Raw genomic sequence first — 19,761 nt, 5'->3', positions numbered from 1 at the left:
TTTTGCTATTTTTCCGAGCTTGTTGAATCTCGCCTAATCCATATTAATATTGAATATAATAAATTCAATAAAAAAACTAAACTGATAAAAACTTAAAAAGTCTTTTCACAAAATGAAAACTTAACTTGAATCAAAACTAAAATGAAAACAAACATTCAAAATAAAATGACAATGCAAACTAATGAAAAATGTGTAACTATAATAACCTTGCTCAGTCCATACCTGAAAGAACTGCTAGACCCCTGTGCCATTGGAATGTGCCATTGGTCACAGTCCAGACCTCCTGCGTACCCGTGCTCATCACTTCCCAGATGTTGAACCATGTGTCCACAGGGGCCTCCACATCCAACAGAGGGCCATATTGCGCCCTGTAGACCAAAGACGTCACTGCATTCTAACACCACTAGAATTACAGGAAATGTAGAATTCACTGGATGCTTTGCATTATTTTAATAACGATGTAGTCTGTCTTTGCCTCATGCTACATCTAGGGTATGTGATGCTGGATTAAAAGCTGTTTTCCATGGCATGACACTTTGATAATGACATATCTACGAATCAAGTAAACATCTGGTACACATTTTTGAAACTGAATAAAACACTCCACACATTTATTATAACCACTTTAACCCCTTACACAAAATCCACACAGTAAAATCCTCAGTGTTATTTTAACCTTGTGTAACTCTCAGAGAGTATAGAGAGTTAAATTTGCACATTTTCAGAGTTAAATCCACACTCAGGAATTGACTGTGTAATCTTCAATCAGAAAAAAAAAACTTGCTCCTACTTACAGGTGCTTGGAAAATGTTGGTCCAGTGTCTGCTGTGGTCTCATCATGCTGTGGGCTTCTGAGACAAAATCAGCTGTTGTCAATGAGTGGGATCCCGTCTGCCAGTGACTGTGTGGGCTGTCCTTTATCACTGGTTTATCAGTGCACGTGGTGCAGTAGATTGTGCATGAGGAACGCTGAGGATGAATCCTCCTGTTTTTATACGCGCACATGGAGCCCACCCCTTTGGACATCAATGTTATTGTCAAGTTGTCAATGGCATTTGCAAGGAGGAGGGTACGATGCTGGGGGCAGATGGAGAGAGCTGAGGAGACAAGGGGGCATTGATGTCAAAGACAGCAAGAACTTTAACGTTATTGTTTCCTCTTGTTCACTTCAAAAATGACGAATCAAGAGGGTTTATTTGTCACTCACTCGTACAGGTAAAAGTAGCGAAATTGGCGTGGCATGTTCCGCAATACTGTGCTAACAGCAATACAATATACAGTACAATAAGATAATGATATAATATAATAGACTTCCTTGTAAAGACAGGCCACGTCCACTGACTGATGCGTTCATCACATTTTACTGTCTACATGTTACTGTGTGACCCATCACCATATCATAGGGTTTTTAATCATCTTATTATTTTGTCTAAAGTATTTGTCAAAAACTTTGTAACAAGTAGACTATCAAGCTCAACCACAAGATCCTGGTTGATTGATTTTACCTCCTTGTCTCTCCTGACATGAGGACGGAGGAATTTAAATCCGAACATGAATATTTCACTAATTAATAGTAGACATACAATAGCATCTGTCAGTAAGAGCATTCAGCTGTAGATAAGATACGATAAAAGTTAAACTTTATTGATCCCAGGGGAGAAATTCAGGTGTCATAACTGCAACAGCAGTAAGAGTGAAACACATGAGAAGTCAGTATAACCAAACCAAGATACCTATAGATATTAATAAATAAAATAAGCCAGGTTGCCTACCCAGGGCTGTGTTAATTGTGGGGTGCAGCTGCCAGGACACAAGGAAGCTGGGGAAATAGAGTTTGTACGACAGACAGAGCAATTTTTCCTGTTTGTGACTGCCCCTATGGGCAGAAGTGAACACGCTTTTGGAGGTGCGCTCTTTAAAGGCCCCTCTAATTTGGGGATGATTGGATATTACGTTGAAGATATATGCCATTTTTGTAAGAAACAGGCCCTGGCCACAATTTAGTGAATCTTAAATTACCGGCAAACGATATGGAGTATGAAGACCATATTTGATTGTCACATGATGCACGAGAGCATTTGTGGCTAATTCAAGGGTTGAAGTGAAATCGCTTGCGTTGTTTAGAGGCCCCTAAATGTGTGAGAAAGAAGACGACTCTATTAGTACACAGCTTTCCCCACCAATAGCAAGAGTTGGTGCAAGACCATCTTGTGAAACTAATATCGCCGCACAGTCGTCGAGCTGGCAGGCCAAGGCCAAGGTCAAGACCAGGGCACGGAACGTCCCCTTCACGGGAGGACATCCCGACCGCCGAGGGCCAGGCACTGTCACTGCTCCAGCTCAACGTCCAGGGCCTCACCACCGCCAAGCTCGTAGTCCTACAACACCTCGCTAATAAGTCCAACAATACAGCAGTTGTCCCTCACTCACTCACTCACTCACTCACTCAGATACTGATCCTCCTCAGTGCCACACAGGACCCTTTTGTTGGAGTCAAGAGGGCTATAATGTTGTTCTCTTCAGCATAGTAGGCTATACATAGGCTACTTTCTATTGTTATTGAACTGCTCTTTGTCCAGTCCTTGCTGAAATCCTGTCTCTCCCCATAAACTTCCTTCCATGGTTAGTACGAATGGACTTGCAGTAACTCTATGTTCCTGCCGCTGTTGAATCAAGTTACATACAGTACCTCCCCACCCCCAGGCCCCAAACAAATTAAATTGCCAAAATACACACACACACACGCACACGCGCGCACACACACGCACGCACGCACGCACGCACGCACGCACGCACGCACGCACGCACGCACGCACGCACGCACGCACGCACGCACGCACGCACGCACGCACGCACGCACGCACGCACGCACGCACGCACACACACACACACACACACACACACACACACACACACACACACACACACACACACACACACACGTGTCAAATTAAAGGCCCCAGCAGAAACAGAGGACACATCCCCGTGTCCCCCTGCTAAACTTCTCTCACTAGGGCCAATTAAAGAGAGGTGGAGTGACTTGGTGAGGGAGGGGTCGGCTGGTGATGAATACTTTACGAACTTGTCCTGATTATAAGCCAGACTCACACAACCCTCATTTACAGGATCTGCCTATAAATCTCGACATCGCTCCTCCTGCCGTGGTTCCATCTCCTCCCACTACCCCACTCCCATTGATAGAAACTGAAGTGGCTGGTTCTTTTAATTTGCAGGTCATATAATACCACAGAGTATTAGCTATGCAGATTCATTGTGGTATACCAGATGCTTAGCTGTTTGGCTGTGCCACCCCATTTGCCTCCATCAGTCTGCTTGTTCATTAGTCAAGAAATTCATTGTCTTGGGCAAAGAAAATGAAAGGAAGGGAAAGAGGTGGGACTTCCCATGTGTTGAGATTTATGTACATTCAGATATATAGCTATATGGCAAAGCACTGTAATCTATGTGTCCTTTTAAGAACAAAGGAATGAATGAAAAATATGCAAATATGCCCCCTTTCTCTCTTTATTAATTGTGTGTGTATGTCTCTCTGTATGTGTTGAATTAATTGGGCCTGCTGTAGGTCAACCTGTGTGATTGAGTGTGTTTGTGAGTGAACACGCTTATGTTTGTCTCAGTATGACCTTGTTTCATAGCAGCAGAACAACAATTCTATATTAACCCTTTCTAAACTTAATGCCAGCATGTTGTTCTGCAGACAAAAGATGTGTGCTGGCTGTACATGGAGTTTGACCTACCACTGTCCTTCTCATTCCTGCATACATACATACGCACACAAAAACATAATTGTACTGTAGTGTGTACACATACATAACCTACTGTATATGTTTGTACACACACACACACACACACACACACACACACACACACACACATGAACACACACATGAACGCGCGCTTTGGGCAGAGGGATTCTCCCGGTTCGAATCCAGGTGGTTACACACACAAGAGTGACATTCATGCTAAATGCCCATTCACACAAGACCCCAGACCCAGCCACTATAACTACAGCCTCTCTCTCGCCAATGTCTTGTGTCTGGATTACCCAGGCTGTGTTTGACACAACCCTTCTTTTCTGATGAACATTTGTGCCATATTATGAATGGTGCAGTCAGGTAATCCTGAGGGGAAGTTAGTGGGAATGTAGATGAAGTCATTTACTCTTTTAATTTATTACACTTCTTCTGAGTATAAGCCCTTTCCGACGCATTGTGAGTTTGTAGATCTGCTGTTTTCAGAAAATGTTTGGAACTTTTTGCAGAATCTTCACCTATTATGACATGTCTAGAATAGGGATGCTAGGATTTGCGTGGTTAATCAGCAGTCGGAAAGTGAATTGAGTACAAATATTTACTGGTAGATGGTCTCCACACAGTTTTTAATCTATGAACGGCAAATTCAGAGCAAAAAGGTTAAATCTGGGCCTTGAAGAACAACATTTCTAACATTGCTAGAGTATCTTAAGGGTTAATTGTTGCTATTGATGCAATTTTCTGAAAGTTAAAAAATATATAATAACTTCCACATATTCCTTCATGATTTAAGTGTTACAGATGCAATATCTAGAAGGCTATTCTAATGTCTAATTGTGTGTATTAGCATTTGATGAATTTAATCCTGTGTATAATTCACATTTTATGTTATGTCCTGTAAAAGTTGTAGGTGTCCTTTACTATATTGGTCTGGTAAGGTTATGTCCCTGCTCCACTTGTTTACTTGTCTTACTTTGATGATCATATACATTTAATCAAATAGACCTCAGCTCTATATTATGTTATTGAAACATTCTTGTGACTTAATTGATTGAATCATGTGGCTATGTATGGGTAACATGTGTACTGTCTTTCCTTCTGCTACTACTGTATATATCTGGATGTACTTGACAGTCAAAGAAGCTTTTATTGGCTACAAGCATCGCATGCAGACTATCTTTATCTGCTTTGGCCATATCCTGTCCCCTCCCTCATTCCTACATGAGCCATATGTTCAAGCTTCAGTCTTCAGCTATGAATGTTTTGAAATATTATATTTTGTTCCACCTATTACTTATTTAATGCTGCCTGTCCTTCTCACTGTGTTTATCCAGGCAGTATGTGTTTTATCAGAGTAGTCTAATTGTCTTTAATTAGGGTTATTCTATTGGTCTGTTGAGTATTTTTAATACAGATCATTTGGCTTTAGGCTACAAGATTACTGCATACAAAAACGCATATTAAAATGTGTATAAATAGGCTATAGTTTTACTGAAATAAAAACATTTTTTGTTAAGAATTAATTATTTGAAAAGTATAAAACATTATCCAGTGTTGTGAATTAGAAGGCAATGTTAATAGACACGATATCCTATATTAGGTTGAGAGGCAGCCAGAGCAGCACAATGTTTTTCCACATTTAAGTTAAGTTGATCATGTAATCCAGTTACTGTATGATCAGCAGTGGTGGAAAAAGTACTACATTTTTTTTACTTAAGTAAAAGTATCAATACTGCAATGTAGACTCTGTTACAAGTAAAAGTCCGGAATTAAAAATGTACTTGAGTTAAAGTACAAAAGTATTGGTGTCAAAATATACTTAAAGTACCCAAAGTAACAGTATTAAGCAGAATGTCCCATTTCACACGTTTTCAAATGTATAAAAATCTTTTGAAAATAGCAGATCTACAAGCTCACAATGTGTTGCATTGCAGTGCATTGTGAGCTTGTATACCTGCTATTTGCAAATGGCTGAAATGTAAATAGGGCTGAACTAGTAACTAAAGTTGTCAAATAATTGTAGTGGAGTAAAATTACAATATTTGCCTCTGAGATATAATGGAGTAGAAGTAAAATAACTGAACATTTGAAATCTCCAGTAAAGTAAAAAACACCTCAAAAGTGTATTTAAATACAGTACTTGAATAAATGTACTTAGTTAATTTACACCACTGGTTGCGCGTGTAATCCAGTTACTGTATGATCAGTTAGTGAAACGTTGCGGTAATAAAGTGAGCTGAATCCATCCATGAGCTCTAGCTCTGTTACACTACAGTCTACAGAAGAACCTACAACATCCGGGCTACACTGGGGAGTCTGCGCACAAGCGGAATGGCGGAGGTAAGTGAGCGAAATGAGGAATGTAAATGACCGAAATGATAAGAGAAACCGAACGCTTTTAAGACCTCGTGTCACCCCGGACCGTACCCATGTGTGTTGATGGTTATGCCAGCCGGTAAGCGACGGGTGAACCGGGGCGATTGGGGATCTAACCGAGCGAAGAAAAATGGAGAATCTCTCCACCGTATCGCCTCAGTCCGCGTTCGTTCTCCGCTTTAAAGAGCCTCCCATTCGGTGACCGGAAGACTCGCCCCAAAACACAGTCGTCCCCATTTTCTTTTCGTGGACCGCTCACCACCAGCGGTTCTTGTACTCTTGTGTTCGTTTTTATTGAGGTTGAGGTTAGGAATAAGTTTAGGTGTAGGCATAGATTTACTGAGGTTACGTTTAGGACTAAGGATAGGTTTAGGCATAGTTTTATTGAGGGTACATTTAGTAATAGGCCTATGGCTAGGTTTAGACATAGTTACGTTAGGAATAAGGTTAGAATAGGCATGGTTTTAGCGAGGTTACGTTTAGGAATAAGTGAAGTTGTAGGCATAGTTTTACTGTGGTTATGTTTATGAATAAGGTTCGTTTTAGGCATAGTTTCACTGACTTAGGTTTAGGAATAAGGTTAGGTTTATGCATAGTTTCACTGACTTACGTTTAGGAATAAGGTTAGGTTTAGGCATAGTTTCACTGAGGTTACTACGTTTAGGAATAAGGCGAGGTTTATGCATAGTTTCACTGAGGTTACGTTTAGGAATAAGGCGAGGTTTATGCATGGTTTTACTGGGGTTACGTTTAGGAATAAGGTTAGTTTTAGCCAGGCATAGTTTCACTGAGGCTACGTTCAGGAATACCTGGTGGCGACCATTCCGAGGTCGCCGGGGTTTGCCCCGGGGCGACAGTGTTTTGGGGCGAGCGTTTTGGTATTCAGCCATTCCCCTCCCCTGCCTTGATAGTAAAAGCTGGAGAAAACAATAGGAGTCCGTCGGCTTCTTCTTAGTGGTGCTGAACTGTTTCAGGTGTGTGTGCCCCGCTAACTAAAGTAGGCTGACTGAAAAAGTTGAGGGCGATGTCCGACTTTGTGCCGGTTTACTCTGGCCATCTCTCTGTAAATGTGCTCGAAACATTGAGAACTATTTCCTTCTCCGAAGACTTAGCTGTGAGTCAGAGGGAGGAAGCAGCGTTCAGCACCAAGTCACAGGAAAGCAACACTGGTCAGACAGTACAGTGCCCGAGGTGGGGTGTGGGTGGGGGTGGGAGACCAGGCAGTTATTTTAACCAGTGGTGTAAAGTAACCTAAGTACATGTACTCAAGTACTGTACTTAAGTAACATTTTTACTTTCGTTGAGTATTTCCAATTTTCAATACTTTTACTCCACCACATCTCTGAGGCAAATATTGTACTTTTTACTCAACTATAATTCTTTGAAAACTTTAGTTACTTTGTAGATTTGAATTATTATTACAAAATACATTAACCACTTCAGCCCTGTTTAAACTTTGGCTGTTTGAAAATACCCGATCTGCAATGTAGATCTGCTATTTTCAAACGATTTTGATACATTTTATACATATAATATACCTTGTGGAACGGGACATTCTGCATAATGAGAACTTTTACTTTAGGTGCTTTAAGTATATTTTGATGCCAATACTTTTGTACTTTTACTCAAGTCAATTTTGAGTATTTCTACATTGCAGTATTGATACTTTAAATTGAGTAAAAAATGTGAGTACTTTTTCCACTACTGATTTTAACATGACTTTTTATCACGTGGTTGTCAAAGTGTATGTTGTTCGAGATCCAAGCTTTTGAGAGAAATTTAAGCAAACTTAGTGGGCGTTGATGCCCTGTGTGGCCCTTAGTGGGATTAACCTGCTTTCCTCGAAATCAACTTTACTGTCTTAAGTTTTACCTTTTAGGGTTTGGTTGCAAGATTTAAGACGATTTTCTGAAGTATTTTAGCCTCAAATGTAAGATGCAAATGTATTGTCCTTGAAAATGTTTAATTTATGTTGACTGTCAGCAATTGAAAAATGGTGGTTTAAAGGTCAGGAGTCAGCTGATCTGTAATGAGATGAGCAGGGATCAGCCACACTGGTCCACCGTGTGTGTGTGTGTGTGTGTGTGTGTGTGTGTGTGTGTGTGTGTGTGTGTGTGTGTGTGTGTGTGTGTGTGTGTGTGTGTGTGTGTGTGTGTGGATCTGTGTGGTTTACTTTGCCACCATGTTGTTTGGTATATTTTAAGTGGCCATGTGTATAATAGTCTGTATGTGCAATTGTGTGTTCTAGTTGGTTGGGTGGGTTCTAGAGCTGAGCTGAATGCAGCAGGGGTCTAGTGAAGAACCTGAGGCACAGCTACAGTATGAGGTCCCTCAACAACAGCAGCAGCGCCAGCAGAAGTCCAGTTAGGTCTTAGAAGAGTTCGATAAGAAGAGCCCAACGGCCAAACACAGTCGCCCCATGAAGATGACTGCTCGATCCCACGCAGTGAGTTCAAAATTGTATTGACATGCTCAAACTTTACTATGACATTGGCCAAAAAAAGTTTTGTTTTCAGACATATTGTTTGTATTGTATTGCAAAGCAGAGAGTATTTCATAGAACAATAATAATGTAAAAATCCAGCCTCCTGTCTCTGGACGTTTCTCAATAGCTGCACTTGTTTACTCATGAACTTGTGAAACATCGTTGCAGCCCAAGTACTGTCCCAATTTGTAAGTTTGCATCTAGCCAAGTTCTGTCCAAATGCCCAGCTGTGAACTTGATCCGCCCAGTCTATCGGGAAACATTGCGAGCCTCGGAGGTGACTTGTGTGGACTTGGGACAGACAAAGCATTTCGCATTAATCTGCAGCAATGGTGGAGGAAAAAAATAGTTTTTTAGGCAAGAATTTTGTTGTTTAATCTTCAAAATGTGTGGTTCATTTATAAAGATAAAGCCTACCGTACTTGAAAATGTGCTCCACAAAGTTTTCAAAGATGTGAGGTGGCTGTTTTGCCTGAAACACACACAGCTCATTAGAGCGGCAAGGTGCAGTGGGCGATCATCACGTGACTTCAAGTACAAACTAGAAAGATACATTCACTGGTCTTATGTACTTGAAAGAATGTTCTCCCCAAAGTTAACTTGAGGAGTACATTCTACCCAAGGACACAAGTCCATTCTTTGCATTCTTGGTATTGAGAAACGACCCCTGTTTGTCCCCCTCTCCTTCTCTCCATGTCTTTTCTGTGTCAGGCCAGTGAACTGCCCCTGGAGGAGCTGCTGGCTCTGTACGGCTATGAGGTGTTAGACCCTCTCCTGCAGTCAGACAAGGACACCTGTCAGTTAGCTGCCAGCCTGCCAGACATGACACTGGACAAGGTGAGACATTCCTTGCCACACTGAGCCAGAGCTGTATTTTAGGGTTGCAGACCATTCTGGGCCCAGTAAGTACACTGTAAAATCCTGAGTGTAAACCACTTGAAACCTTTATTTATGCTCAAAGAGCATTGAGATTTACCCTAATTTGCAATGCTGTCGAGATAACACACACAAAAATCAACAATTAAGATGTGTATATACAGATATAAAACACAGAAACAACTAAATAAGACCATAACAGAAAACTAGTAAGTTAAAAACAGTTACATGGTGAGGTAGTAGAAGGTTATGAAATAAAATTTTCCATAAGATATTGGGGCATATATTTTTAGCGTGAGTTGTAGATTGTTCCATGAAATTGGAGCATCATAGCAGAAAGCAGTTTTTCCTAGTTCAGACGGTGGTCAGATGCAGCCCGCAAAGGAGTCCAATCCGGCTTGCGGGATGAAAAATCCACAACCATTTATTTTGTATCTGCTGGGTCTGTATGACAGCCGCCTTCTTGCCACACTCTCACCATTCTGCTGCTGCCTGCTGCACCAGCAGCTTGTGTTGTGTGTGTGTGTAGGTTGGTACTGAAAAAAATAGAGGGTGATAGACACTAGTTAACTGCTGTGCACAACTCCTTTCAACCCCCAGTCTGACCAATTATTCCAGCGGCCAGTTAATTTAGCTTCTTCAGTGCGTGTCACTCATAGGAATAACATAGGTATAGGTACAGGACCAAATATCATGACTCAAGTGTGAATTTCAAAGTTGTCTTTTCCTTTGCCGAGCTTTTTCAAATAAGAAGAGCACGCTAAAGTTGTGTAATCCCCTCAGTTTATGACACAAAGATTTTAGAATATATTTCTAAAGTTACAAAACAAACATAACATTCAAATAATTATATAATTCTCTCTTTCTCCTGTTCCTGTCACTGCAACATAATACACACATACAGCTGTACAGCTGCACTGCCTCCATACTTTGCTCTGCGTTAGTATACGATGAGATGACACGTTGGTAGACGATATATTTACAATGATTGCGTATGCATGTATTTAACAAAATACAGACTCAAATGTTCTGTTAAATCTGTTGTTGCCACTTGCATCTCGCCAATTTTCTCACGAAAAAGGACGGACGCGTGTGAGAGAGAGAGAGAGAGAGAGAGAGAGAGTGTAATGCTTATGCAATCTTTAAAAAATAATGTTGTATAATGATTGTGAAGTGAAACGACTGAGACACATGAGAACAAAAAATGCGTACGTGTGCATGTTTGTGCAAGCACAACTGGTCCAGCCAGCATGAAGCCACATTTTATCCCCTCTGGTCTGCGACCTTAAATGAGTTTGACTTAAACCCTATATACTGTACTTTGTTGACTGGGGTCCCCTAGGGGACTATACTTGGTCCCCTTCTTTTTTCCTTCTATACCATATCGCCATTGTTTTATTTATTTTGTTTTAATTTACATGCATATCGACCTACGACTTCTATTTTGTTTGTTTAATACTGTATTCTTTTCTGTCTCGTTCTGTTGTTCCTTCTGTGTCAGGATCAGATAACCAAGGATCTGTTTCCTGGAGAGGAGGAAGAAGAATCATCTGCCGATGACCTCACCCCTTCTGTCACCTCAAATACCTCTGAACTGCTTCGACGCCTGCAAGGTCACACACACACACACACACACACGCACACACGCACACACGCACACACGCACTCATTCGCACTCATTCGCACTCTGTACCCTGCACCTCTGCATTGCATCCCCCAGCGTCTCAAGCAAAACAACCCAAACCTACCAGTACAGGACCATTACCATCCAAACATAACCCATTACCAGTGCATGGATCCCTTATAATATGCACAATTGCACAGAGTTATGATTTAAATATAACCCCATTTTATGTAGAATGGTTTAGGGAATGTGAGTTCTGGCGAAGAAGCTGAGTGTCTTACATCTCACGATGTGCATGAGTTTCTGTTTTTCCTTGCTGTTCATATTTCAACCTGCCATGCTGTGATGCTCCACAGGCTTGTTTAGTTACACAGTAACTAAACAGTAAAATTCTCAGTACTAATTTAACTTTGAGTGTGTACAAATCATAGAGTTAAAAATAAAGAGATGGCACCGGAAATCCCAGGCCATTCACTTGTATGGAGTTGCTTACCCAGTGCATACTCTCTTTTCACCCCTTCTTCCGGGTTGGGAAATGTGACGGGCGGGGCCTATTTGGGGCCTATGTGACACGTTTTGCGTCACCTCCATGCGCAATCCTGTGCGCAAGCTCATGAGTCGAGCCCATTGGTCGAAACCGTTTTCGCTCGTTCATGTGTCTGGCCCCAGCCGTAATAAGCTGCATGTCCAATGAGCTTCACTGCTCCGTCTTGGTTCTGGGGGCTTGGTACAAAAATGTGTTAGTTGCATTTTTACACTCAAATAGATAGATTAACCCTGAGGATTTTACTCTGTGATTTTGATTGTGATTAATCTGATCTCCTCATAACAAATGGCCTGTTCATAACACATGCCCCCCAAACTGAAACATACAAAAGACGGCTTTCATGGAAATAAGAATAATGGCAATTTAAAATTATAATGATATCGGGTCACACTATCATTTCGGGGGTTTCTCTAATGTAACATTTTTGCCTCAAAACAAGGGTTAACTGCAGCATCAGTGAGAGAGCGACCATACAGGTTCATATTTACATTAATAATTACATTCTCTGAGTTAAATTATCACTCAGCGGGTAACAGTATAGTTTTAGTTTGTAATTAAACATTTATTAACTTTTAATTAAGCTGTTAATTAACAAAAAGTTGTGTTATGATTGCATATGGCCTCTGCCCAGTATTGTAGCAGGCACTGCACTGTAGGCATTCTATCAACATCAGTATATTTATATTGCAGTATATTTAATATTCAGATGCATTATGCAGTATAACACATTTCTCCTCGGAATTGATTTATTCAAAGTCTGCTTTTGGAAAAGTGACCAAATTGGCACCTAGTAATATGTGTGTTTGTCACATGTTTTAGGTGGAGACAAAGGCATGTTAGTCAGTTCTTCAGAAGAAGAATCAGACGATGACTCCAATGCCTCCGATGCCTCCACTGATGGACGCAAGGTAAGTGAATGACTGATGCTCTATGAACTCTAAACTAGCCAAACCCACTGATGATGACTAAATGATACTCTGTGACATGCAGTCACAAGGCCTGTCACAATTATTACATAATCGCCAAATCGCAATTATTTTGCATGATCGTCATAATCGTTTCCATATTGAAAAATGGTCATGCATTTTCAAACATTTTCCAAAAATAGCAGAAATAGCAGATCAACAAGCTTACATCGCGTCACTTCGTGACACGTTGTAAGCTTGTTGATCTGCTATCTCTGCTATTTTTTTCATTTTTTGAAAGTTAAATATGGCAGCAATTTCTTTGTATATGTAAGTTATTTGTCATATCTGCCCTGTGCAATTCTTTATTATGAAGCCTAAAAGGCAAACGTGGCAAAATGTTTCAATGTTCAATGCCAAAAATCATTAATCGCAACTATTTTTGTGACTTAACTTTGTAATCGTGACAGCCCTAGTTTCAACAAAAAAAGACCATTACAGTACTGTATATGTGCACTGCAGCACGTTTATTTATACATCCATACATTTACCAATAGCATATAGGTTTGTGAATTACTTTGTTTTGTCCTCAGGACATTATGGTTGGCTCTATGTACCAAGCGAAAATCCCTCCCATCAGTCCTTACACCTATCAGGATAGAGGTAGGTTCTTGGTTTCTCTCTCCCCATCTGGATGAATTTATACTGCCAGTTGCATGCAATGTGACACAGATCAGAAGGAAACGGACACGTAAAGCATTCACGGTAGCACCGTGTGTTCCGTTTCGATGTAATCCATCAGGGTTTTTTTAAACCTTTGCTTTCAACACATCTTAGTGGCAGCATGTCTATTGCGCTCATCTGTGTGATGAGCTGGGTTGTTTTTTGAGATTGACCGCTCAGTGGCGGGCAGTAAACAAGTTAATAAGGGGTTGCTTTTAGGTAGGCTTACCTCCAGTGCTGCTCTTGTCTTGGAGGTTCACGTCCGTTACATTGGACACAACCTACAGTACATGCAATGCTCACATCTTCTTTCAAGTCAAAGTACTCCCAAACTTTGCTCTCTTTCTGAAGTGTGCATTCACTGCATTGGGAAGTGGAGCCACAATGTCAGGCTGCTGACCAGCACTGCGCTAATGATGTGACGTGTATTTGTGCTTGCTAAAAGCAATATTTTATTAAGATGTGATGACAGTAATTTGTCTGTCAGTAATTTATATATTTTGATTAATAGTTTAGTGACTAATGTTTAGTAAATGATTAGGAGAGGCAGTACCGTTTTAATTGACTAGTCGACTAGCTCTCCTATCCTCCCTATTTACTCTGTCCTCATCCTCTCTGTCTCTAGCCCATGACAGTGAGGACCAGCTGCTGTGGAGTCCCGGGGTCTTGCCAGTGCACAAGGTGGAGGAGTACCTGCTGTGTGCACAGATACCAGGATGCCAGGAGGGGGCAGCGAGCACACGTCTACCAGGAGACACCATCCGAGACAACGAACAGGTGATGTCCCTTAAGGCTCTTTTCCATGACCATTCTGAGGCAGAATGTCACGTAACTTTGTTCCATGGCGGAGATGTGTGGATGTCAGCATGTAGGATGAGATTTATACAGCTTTAAGAAAGGCAGAAGACAATGCTGTGTTTTTCTTTTTCTTTTTGTGGGTAATGACAAAAGTAGTCTCAGGAAAGAGACCCTTATCAATGCATAAATATTAAGGACTATGCTTGATAAGGTACACCTCCCATGCGCCATCCTCATTGATTGATTGATTGATTACTTTATTAACAGTTTGCAAAAGGTACAGAGGTACAGTTATACAATAATGCTAAAAAGATAACACAAAAGACCTGAGGGCTTGCTCCATTGTGGTCCTGTGTATTCGATTCATCAAGACATATTGCTCATACTTCCTAAGGATTACATTTCTCTCGGCTAATGTGTATGTGGGCACCTGAAAACGGATGTCAAATGTCTTTTAAAGAAAACCTAATAAAATACATATTTTTTAAAAGAAAAGGAAAGAGCCCTGTGTGTGCATGTACAGTATGACAATCCCCATGAGAGGGAGAGAAAGAAAGATGAAGAGATTGGTCTCAACCCACATACACTGACACTAGACTCTGTACAACATGTCCGTCGGTCAGCTGAAAAGTGTTGCGACTTTTGTCAGTTGAACATATTGTCCGTTTTGTCAAGCAGCACGGTTGGGTTAAGTTCCCATCCTAGGAAGTATGGTGATCTAGTAGTTAAAACAGAATAGTAGTTAAATGGAATTTGGATGCTGTCACTTGTAACACCTTGCAACAGTCTGTCAATAGCATGTCCACACAGCAAAATCCTATATTTATCTCTGACAGTGGAAGTTTTACCCATTTTTTTTAATATTCTGTTAAACTAACTCTGAGGATTTTACTGTCAATGCTGTATGTTGTATCGTCGAGGGATTGGATAGGAGCATCAGCTAAATGTCTCAAACGGTTTCCGTTTCTCTTTCTGTCTTTCCTCTCAGGCACTGTATGAGCTTGTGAAATGCAACTTCAATGCAGAGGAGGCACTTAGACGAATACGCTTCAATGTGAAAGTGTTCAGTGGTAAGAACTTGTTATACCCCACTGTCTGCTATTCACAACATCGTGAAACGATTTTGACAGTGATGCACAAAAGTTCCTCACAAACGTTCAAAAATCAATTTCTTATAGACTCTATTGTCTTGGCATTGCAAATGCAATGTTTATTCTTGAATTGAACTGACTGAGTTGTTGGACTGGTTTCCTGACTGACATCCTCTTCTCTTTCTGTAGAAGAGCTGTGCGCCTGGAGCGAACAGGAGTGCAGGAACTTTGAACATGGCTACCGAGTTTATGGGAAGAACTTTCACCTCATTCAGGCTAATAAGGTTGGTGCCCTCAGATCATCATCTTACTACAACAACATACTGCTTTTTTTTTTACTGGATTTAGTGTACCTTTTGGGTGTGTATGTGTTTGCCCTCATGTGTGCTTATGTTTTCTCTGTAAAGGGGTGTTTGATGTTATCTTAAACACAAGACTTTCTTTTTCCTTCGTTACCCAGGTACGAACACGGTCTGTGGGGGAGGTTGTAGAGTATTACTATATGTGGAAGAAGTCAGATCGCCACGAGTACTTCACTCAACAGGCCACTCAACGGCTGAGCCGAAGGAAGTACAACCTGCAATCAGGGAATATGTAAGTAGGGCTGGGAGTAGACACAAGTAATGAGGTTTTACCATAAAGGTCGTGACAGACGGGGAGCGGTGGACGTGGGTGATACCGCTCGGATCAGCGGGGATCGCGCCGAGATCATTGTTGTTTTGTCCTCCTGCGCGGTGCGGGGAAAACAAAAGCTGACCACAATCCAGCTCTTGCCGCCCGCTTTTCACGGGACCGCTCCGCCTCACCGCCCCTCAACTTCTCCGCGCGCCCCAAATAATCGCCCGCCTCTCATTGAAAATGAATTGCATAGGCGCGTCGGCCGCTTCCCATCTGTAATGACCTTAAGACCATATGAATGGATGTTATTCGCGCCGCAATTGACCAAAAAGGCCCTCGGGTGATCTTAAAGACACTAAAGGGTGTGCTCTTCACGTTTTATCTGATGTGCTGCAGCCAGCAACACAACTCTGGTGGCTTACAACTGCTTTATGCTGATGATGATGTTGTGTTTTGCAGGGAGGATGGAGATCAGGATGGAGAGGTGGGGGAGCTGATTGGAGGCGGCAACTCCCAGGACTCTTCTCAGGGCACCTTGGGTGCAGCACAGCTGGAGTCTTCCTCCCTTCCACCACCTGGCTTGGAACTTGACAAACAAGGTAACAGATCACACCTGAAGGACAACATTTTAAAATATGATTCTTCTTATGCCCTCTATTCAGACCATTCACAGTTCATATCAGACCACATTATTTCCATTATTTTGTTTGTTGGTGTTGTGCTTGTTATGTTTGACTTTTATTTTGGTCTCATTGTATCATGATTTGAAGCATTTTGAATGTGATTTCTCCCCACCTGTTTGTATTTGCTTTGCCTATCATTTTTTGTTTGTCTGTTTTCTTTGTGTGTGTGTGTGTGTGTGTGTGTGTGTGTGTGTGTGTGTGTGTGTGTGTGTGTGTGTGTGTGTGTGTGTGTGTGTGTGTGTGTGTGTGTGTGTGTGTGTGTGTGTGTGTGTGTGTGTGTGTGTGTGTGTGTGTGTGTGTGTGTGTGTGTGTCTGTGTGGGTGTGTGTACATGCACATGTATGTATACATTGACATGGCGCTCCAGAGGAGGAGGGCCGTCCCCGGCGGAGACGAACACCACGCTTTCTCTTAAAGCCATGAACTTGGTCCGCACAGGCCTCAGAAAGCAGGCATGTCCTGTAGGTAAACAGACAGAGAGAATGAGAGTGAGAAAGAGAGTGGGGGGCGGAGGGGTAATGATGTGATTCAGAGCAAAACTCACTAACTTTCCTCTTCCAAAGAAATCCATAAATCTATATCTACAAGACTGGTTAACAAATCATGTATTTAAGGGGAAGACAAAAGAAACACCCAAACCATGTGTAATGAGTGAGTGTTGTTGATTATTTTTCATCTGGCTTATTCATGGGAAGCAGTATTTACAAATCATTATAGACAAGACTTTGTTTTAAACGTTTGACATGAGATGGGATTTGTCTCCAGATGAGTTTCAGCTGCATCTGAGCAATTTTGTTTGTGCAGGGCATTTGAACTAATCAAATCATTAATTATTCCCCCTTCTTTCAGTGGATATACAGTTAATTGCTATAGGAATAATAATTATGGTGTGTTTGGCACCATCTGTTAGGACTGAATTCAAAATGTTAGAAGAGTTGTTCTTTAAAAAAAAAAAAACTATTTCTCTTTACTGGCCAAGCAGAAGCGTACAATTTATCTTAATGGCATTGGTGCCGTCAGGACATATCAACAATAATATACAAAGGTTGAAACGTTATCTAATAAATTCCCTGTTAGGCTGCATTTAAAACATTGTGCAGATTTCTTCATCTTCAAAAATCTGAATTTTAACATGCAAAGTGTGCAAAAAGTGAGGAGAGATTAATTACATTATTCTTATTTTTCTTTTACTTTTTTCCACCCGTCCAGGTGGGCAGGGGATGGAGATGTCAGAGCTGTATGCTGGTGGGTGTCCACAGCAGCTGTTCAGGTGCCCCTTCTCACTTCTCTCGCCTGTGGACGACCCCCAGGAGCCTGGGCCAGGCAGTTGTCCCCTCTCAAACTCTCAGCTGCAGGCCCAGCCCTCTCCTTGCAGCTCCCTGCAGCCCTGCCGTAGCCTTCCATCCCCCACCGAGGACCATCACATCTTGGGTTCTGGCTTCTACCAGCTCCAGTTATATGGGCCTTTCATCCCAGAGGGTCCCGACTGTGGTACTGCGGGGAGCGGGAATGGCCTCCTCCCCCATGGGTTGCAGATGGACTTCTCCCTGCCCTCCGCCTCCCCTCCCTCATCCGCTATCCTGCCCTCAGACTTTGGAGCCTACGGTGCCATTCTGTGCTCCTCTCCCATCCAGCGCCCCCGCTCTCTCACACAGTGAAGAGGACACCAGGGGGAGGAATTGTATTCCATTTAAAATGGAGCTGCACAGTTTGCCGTTTTGTCTGTAGAGATCTTGATTGGACCTGGTCTTTATGCGGGTGTGTACTGTATAAACAATGTAGAAAGAAAGAAACTTCTAACATCAGAAGCACATTATCCTCTCTAGAATGATGAATACATGCCGTCCTGTACATGCCGGAATGTTAAATATTTGTGCTGATGATCGGGAAACAAGCAGTTAATGGACCCTATGGGCATAGAGTCACGACTGGACATTTTAAAAGTAGACTGGAATCTGGAAGCACCTTGCAGTCACCAAAATAACATCTTGAGAAACCAGCCGCCGGAATTCTGTTTATTTTCTAGGACATGAGAAACATCAGCCAGTGTTCATTCACTGTTGCCTCATTTGTTGATTAATCAGCATCAAAAAGGAAGGCTGCAGTTGAATTGTTTTAGGGGTCGTCAGCCACCAGGACACTGTTACCTACTAGCTCTGTTTAACGTTTCACCTGTTGAGACTACCACTTGTAAAAGTTTAAATCAGACTGTAGCTTGGCGGTGCTTCTGCTGGTGATCTGCACAAAACCCCATGCCATATCAGCACAAGCTGGGTTTGTCCACTGAATATCTATGGGAATCTCCTCTGTCTGTTCCTAAAAGTCCCTGTGTATGTCTGAAACTACGTCTGTATTGCCACCTAAACTCTGGAAAATTCTGATTCAAATACTTTGAATCCAAGTGAAAACTGAAACTAAAGATGTTTTGTATACAAAGTTTATCTGAAAGATGAATTCAATGACGGGGCAACATGAGGCAGTACTTTTAGAGCACAACGTTTCTTTTTTTATTTTCTCTTTGCGGTTGTGGTTTTAATTATGTGTGTGGGGTTCGGGGGGCATGTCAGAAAGTGTAGTGTTGTGTCCCTTCTCAATTACCATGTTAAACATTTTGTAAGATCCATTGATCATATTCACATTGCAGCCATTTTGCTCTTATTGTACGTAATACTCTATTAGTAGGAGCAAAATGACGGCCATATGGTCAATATGTTCTATAAATCTCCTGCTTTACTTGCACAGTAGACAGAAGTGCTTTCTCTTTGTTTTTAGTTATTCAAGACTTATTGCATTATGCCATAGCTTATTTGCCTAAGGAAAAGGCACATTTTATTTCTGAGGCAATGAGATGTAGTGATCCACACCTTCACAGGTTCATGGAGAAGTCTAAGCAAGATGCCTCTATCAAGCCATAGAATATACCCTTGTTCACCACCCACCACAAGCATGTTCTTGTGGCCGAAGTTTCCAAAAACATTCCAGTTTTCAGTTGTATTGCAAATGTATTGGATGAAAAATAACAATACTGCTGATTTGCTTTTGTAAAACCAAGTCTTGATAAGTAGCACAATTTGGAAATGAACAAAACTACCGGTACAAGGAGTGAACATTGCCTTCCAGTTGAAGGATTCACAAGAAGGCACTGTCTCTTTGGAATGGAGCACCGTCCAAGTGTTATAGAGTTGTAGACCAAGGTTGTGCCCCAGGTTTACACTTTCTTAGAAATACAAATATTACATGGTCCAAATCTGTTAGAATATATA

At 41.6% G+C, this 19,761-nt stretch overlaps 1 protein-coding gene across 2 annotated transcripts; it reads left to right on the top strand.

The window, feature by feature from the left end:
• The first annotated feature begins 6,052 nt into the window (after positions 1-6,052).
• Positions 6,053-17,848, top strand: mier2 (mesoderm induction early response 1, family member 2). Of its 2 annotated transcripts, none has more exons than XM_084067206.1 (13): positions 6,053-6,113; positions 8,398-8,595; positions 9,346-9,471; positions 11,012-11,123; positions 12,501-12,589; positions 13,180-13,249; positions 13,935-14,086; positions 15,096-15,177; positions 15,388-15,482; positions 15,659-15,792; positions 16,276-16,415; positions 16,866-16,959; positions 17,708-17,848. In XM_084067206.1, exons 2-12 carry the CDS (start codon positions 8,569-8,571, stop codon positions 16,919-16,921), a joined length of 1,083 nt encoding a protein of 360 aa, XP_083923332.1. In that variant the 5' UTR covers positions 6,053-6,113; positions 8,398-8,568; the 3' UTR covers positions 16,922-16,959; positions 17,708-17,848. The 2 variants fall into 2 exon arrangements, with proteins under 2 accessions (XP_083923332.1, XP_083923333.1); XM_084067207.1 differs by having other exon boundaries at positions 16,866-16,963; positions 17,708-17,842.
• Positions 17,849-19,761: the final 1,913 nt, after the last annotated feature.

This window comes from Gymnoscopelus microlampas, assembly GCF_963454915.1.
Source record: "Gymnoscopelus microlampas genome assembly, chromosome: 9".
NCBI lineage: Eukaryota > Metazoa > Chordata > Actinopteri > Myctophiformes > Myctophidae > Gymnoscopelus > Gymnoscopelus microlampas.
Note: the sequence above shows the minus strand (reverse complement) of the source record. Positions and strands in the feature narration are given on the sequence as shown.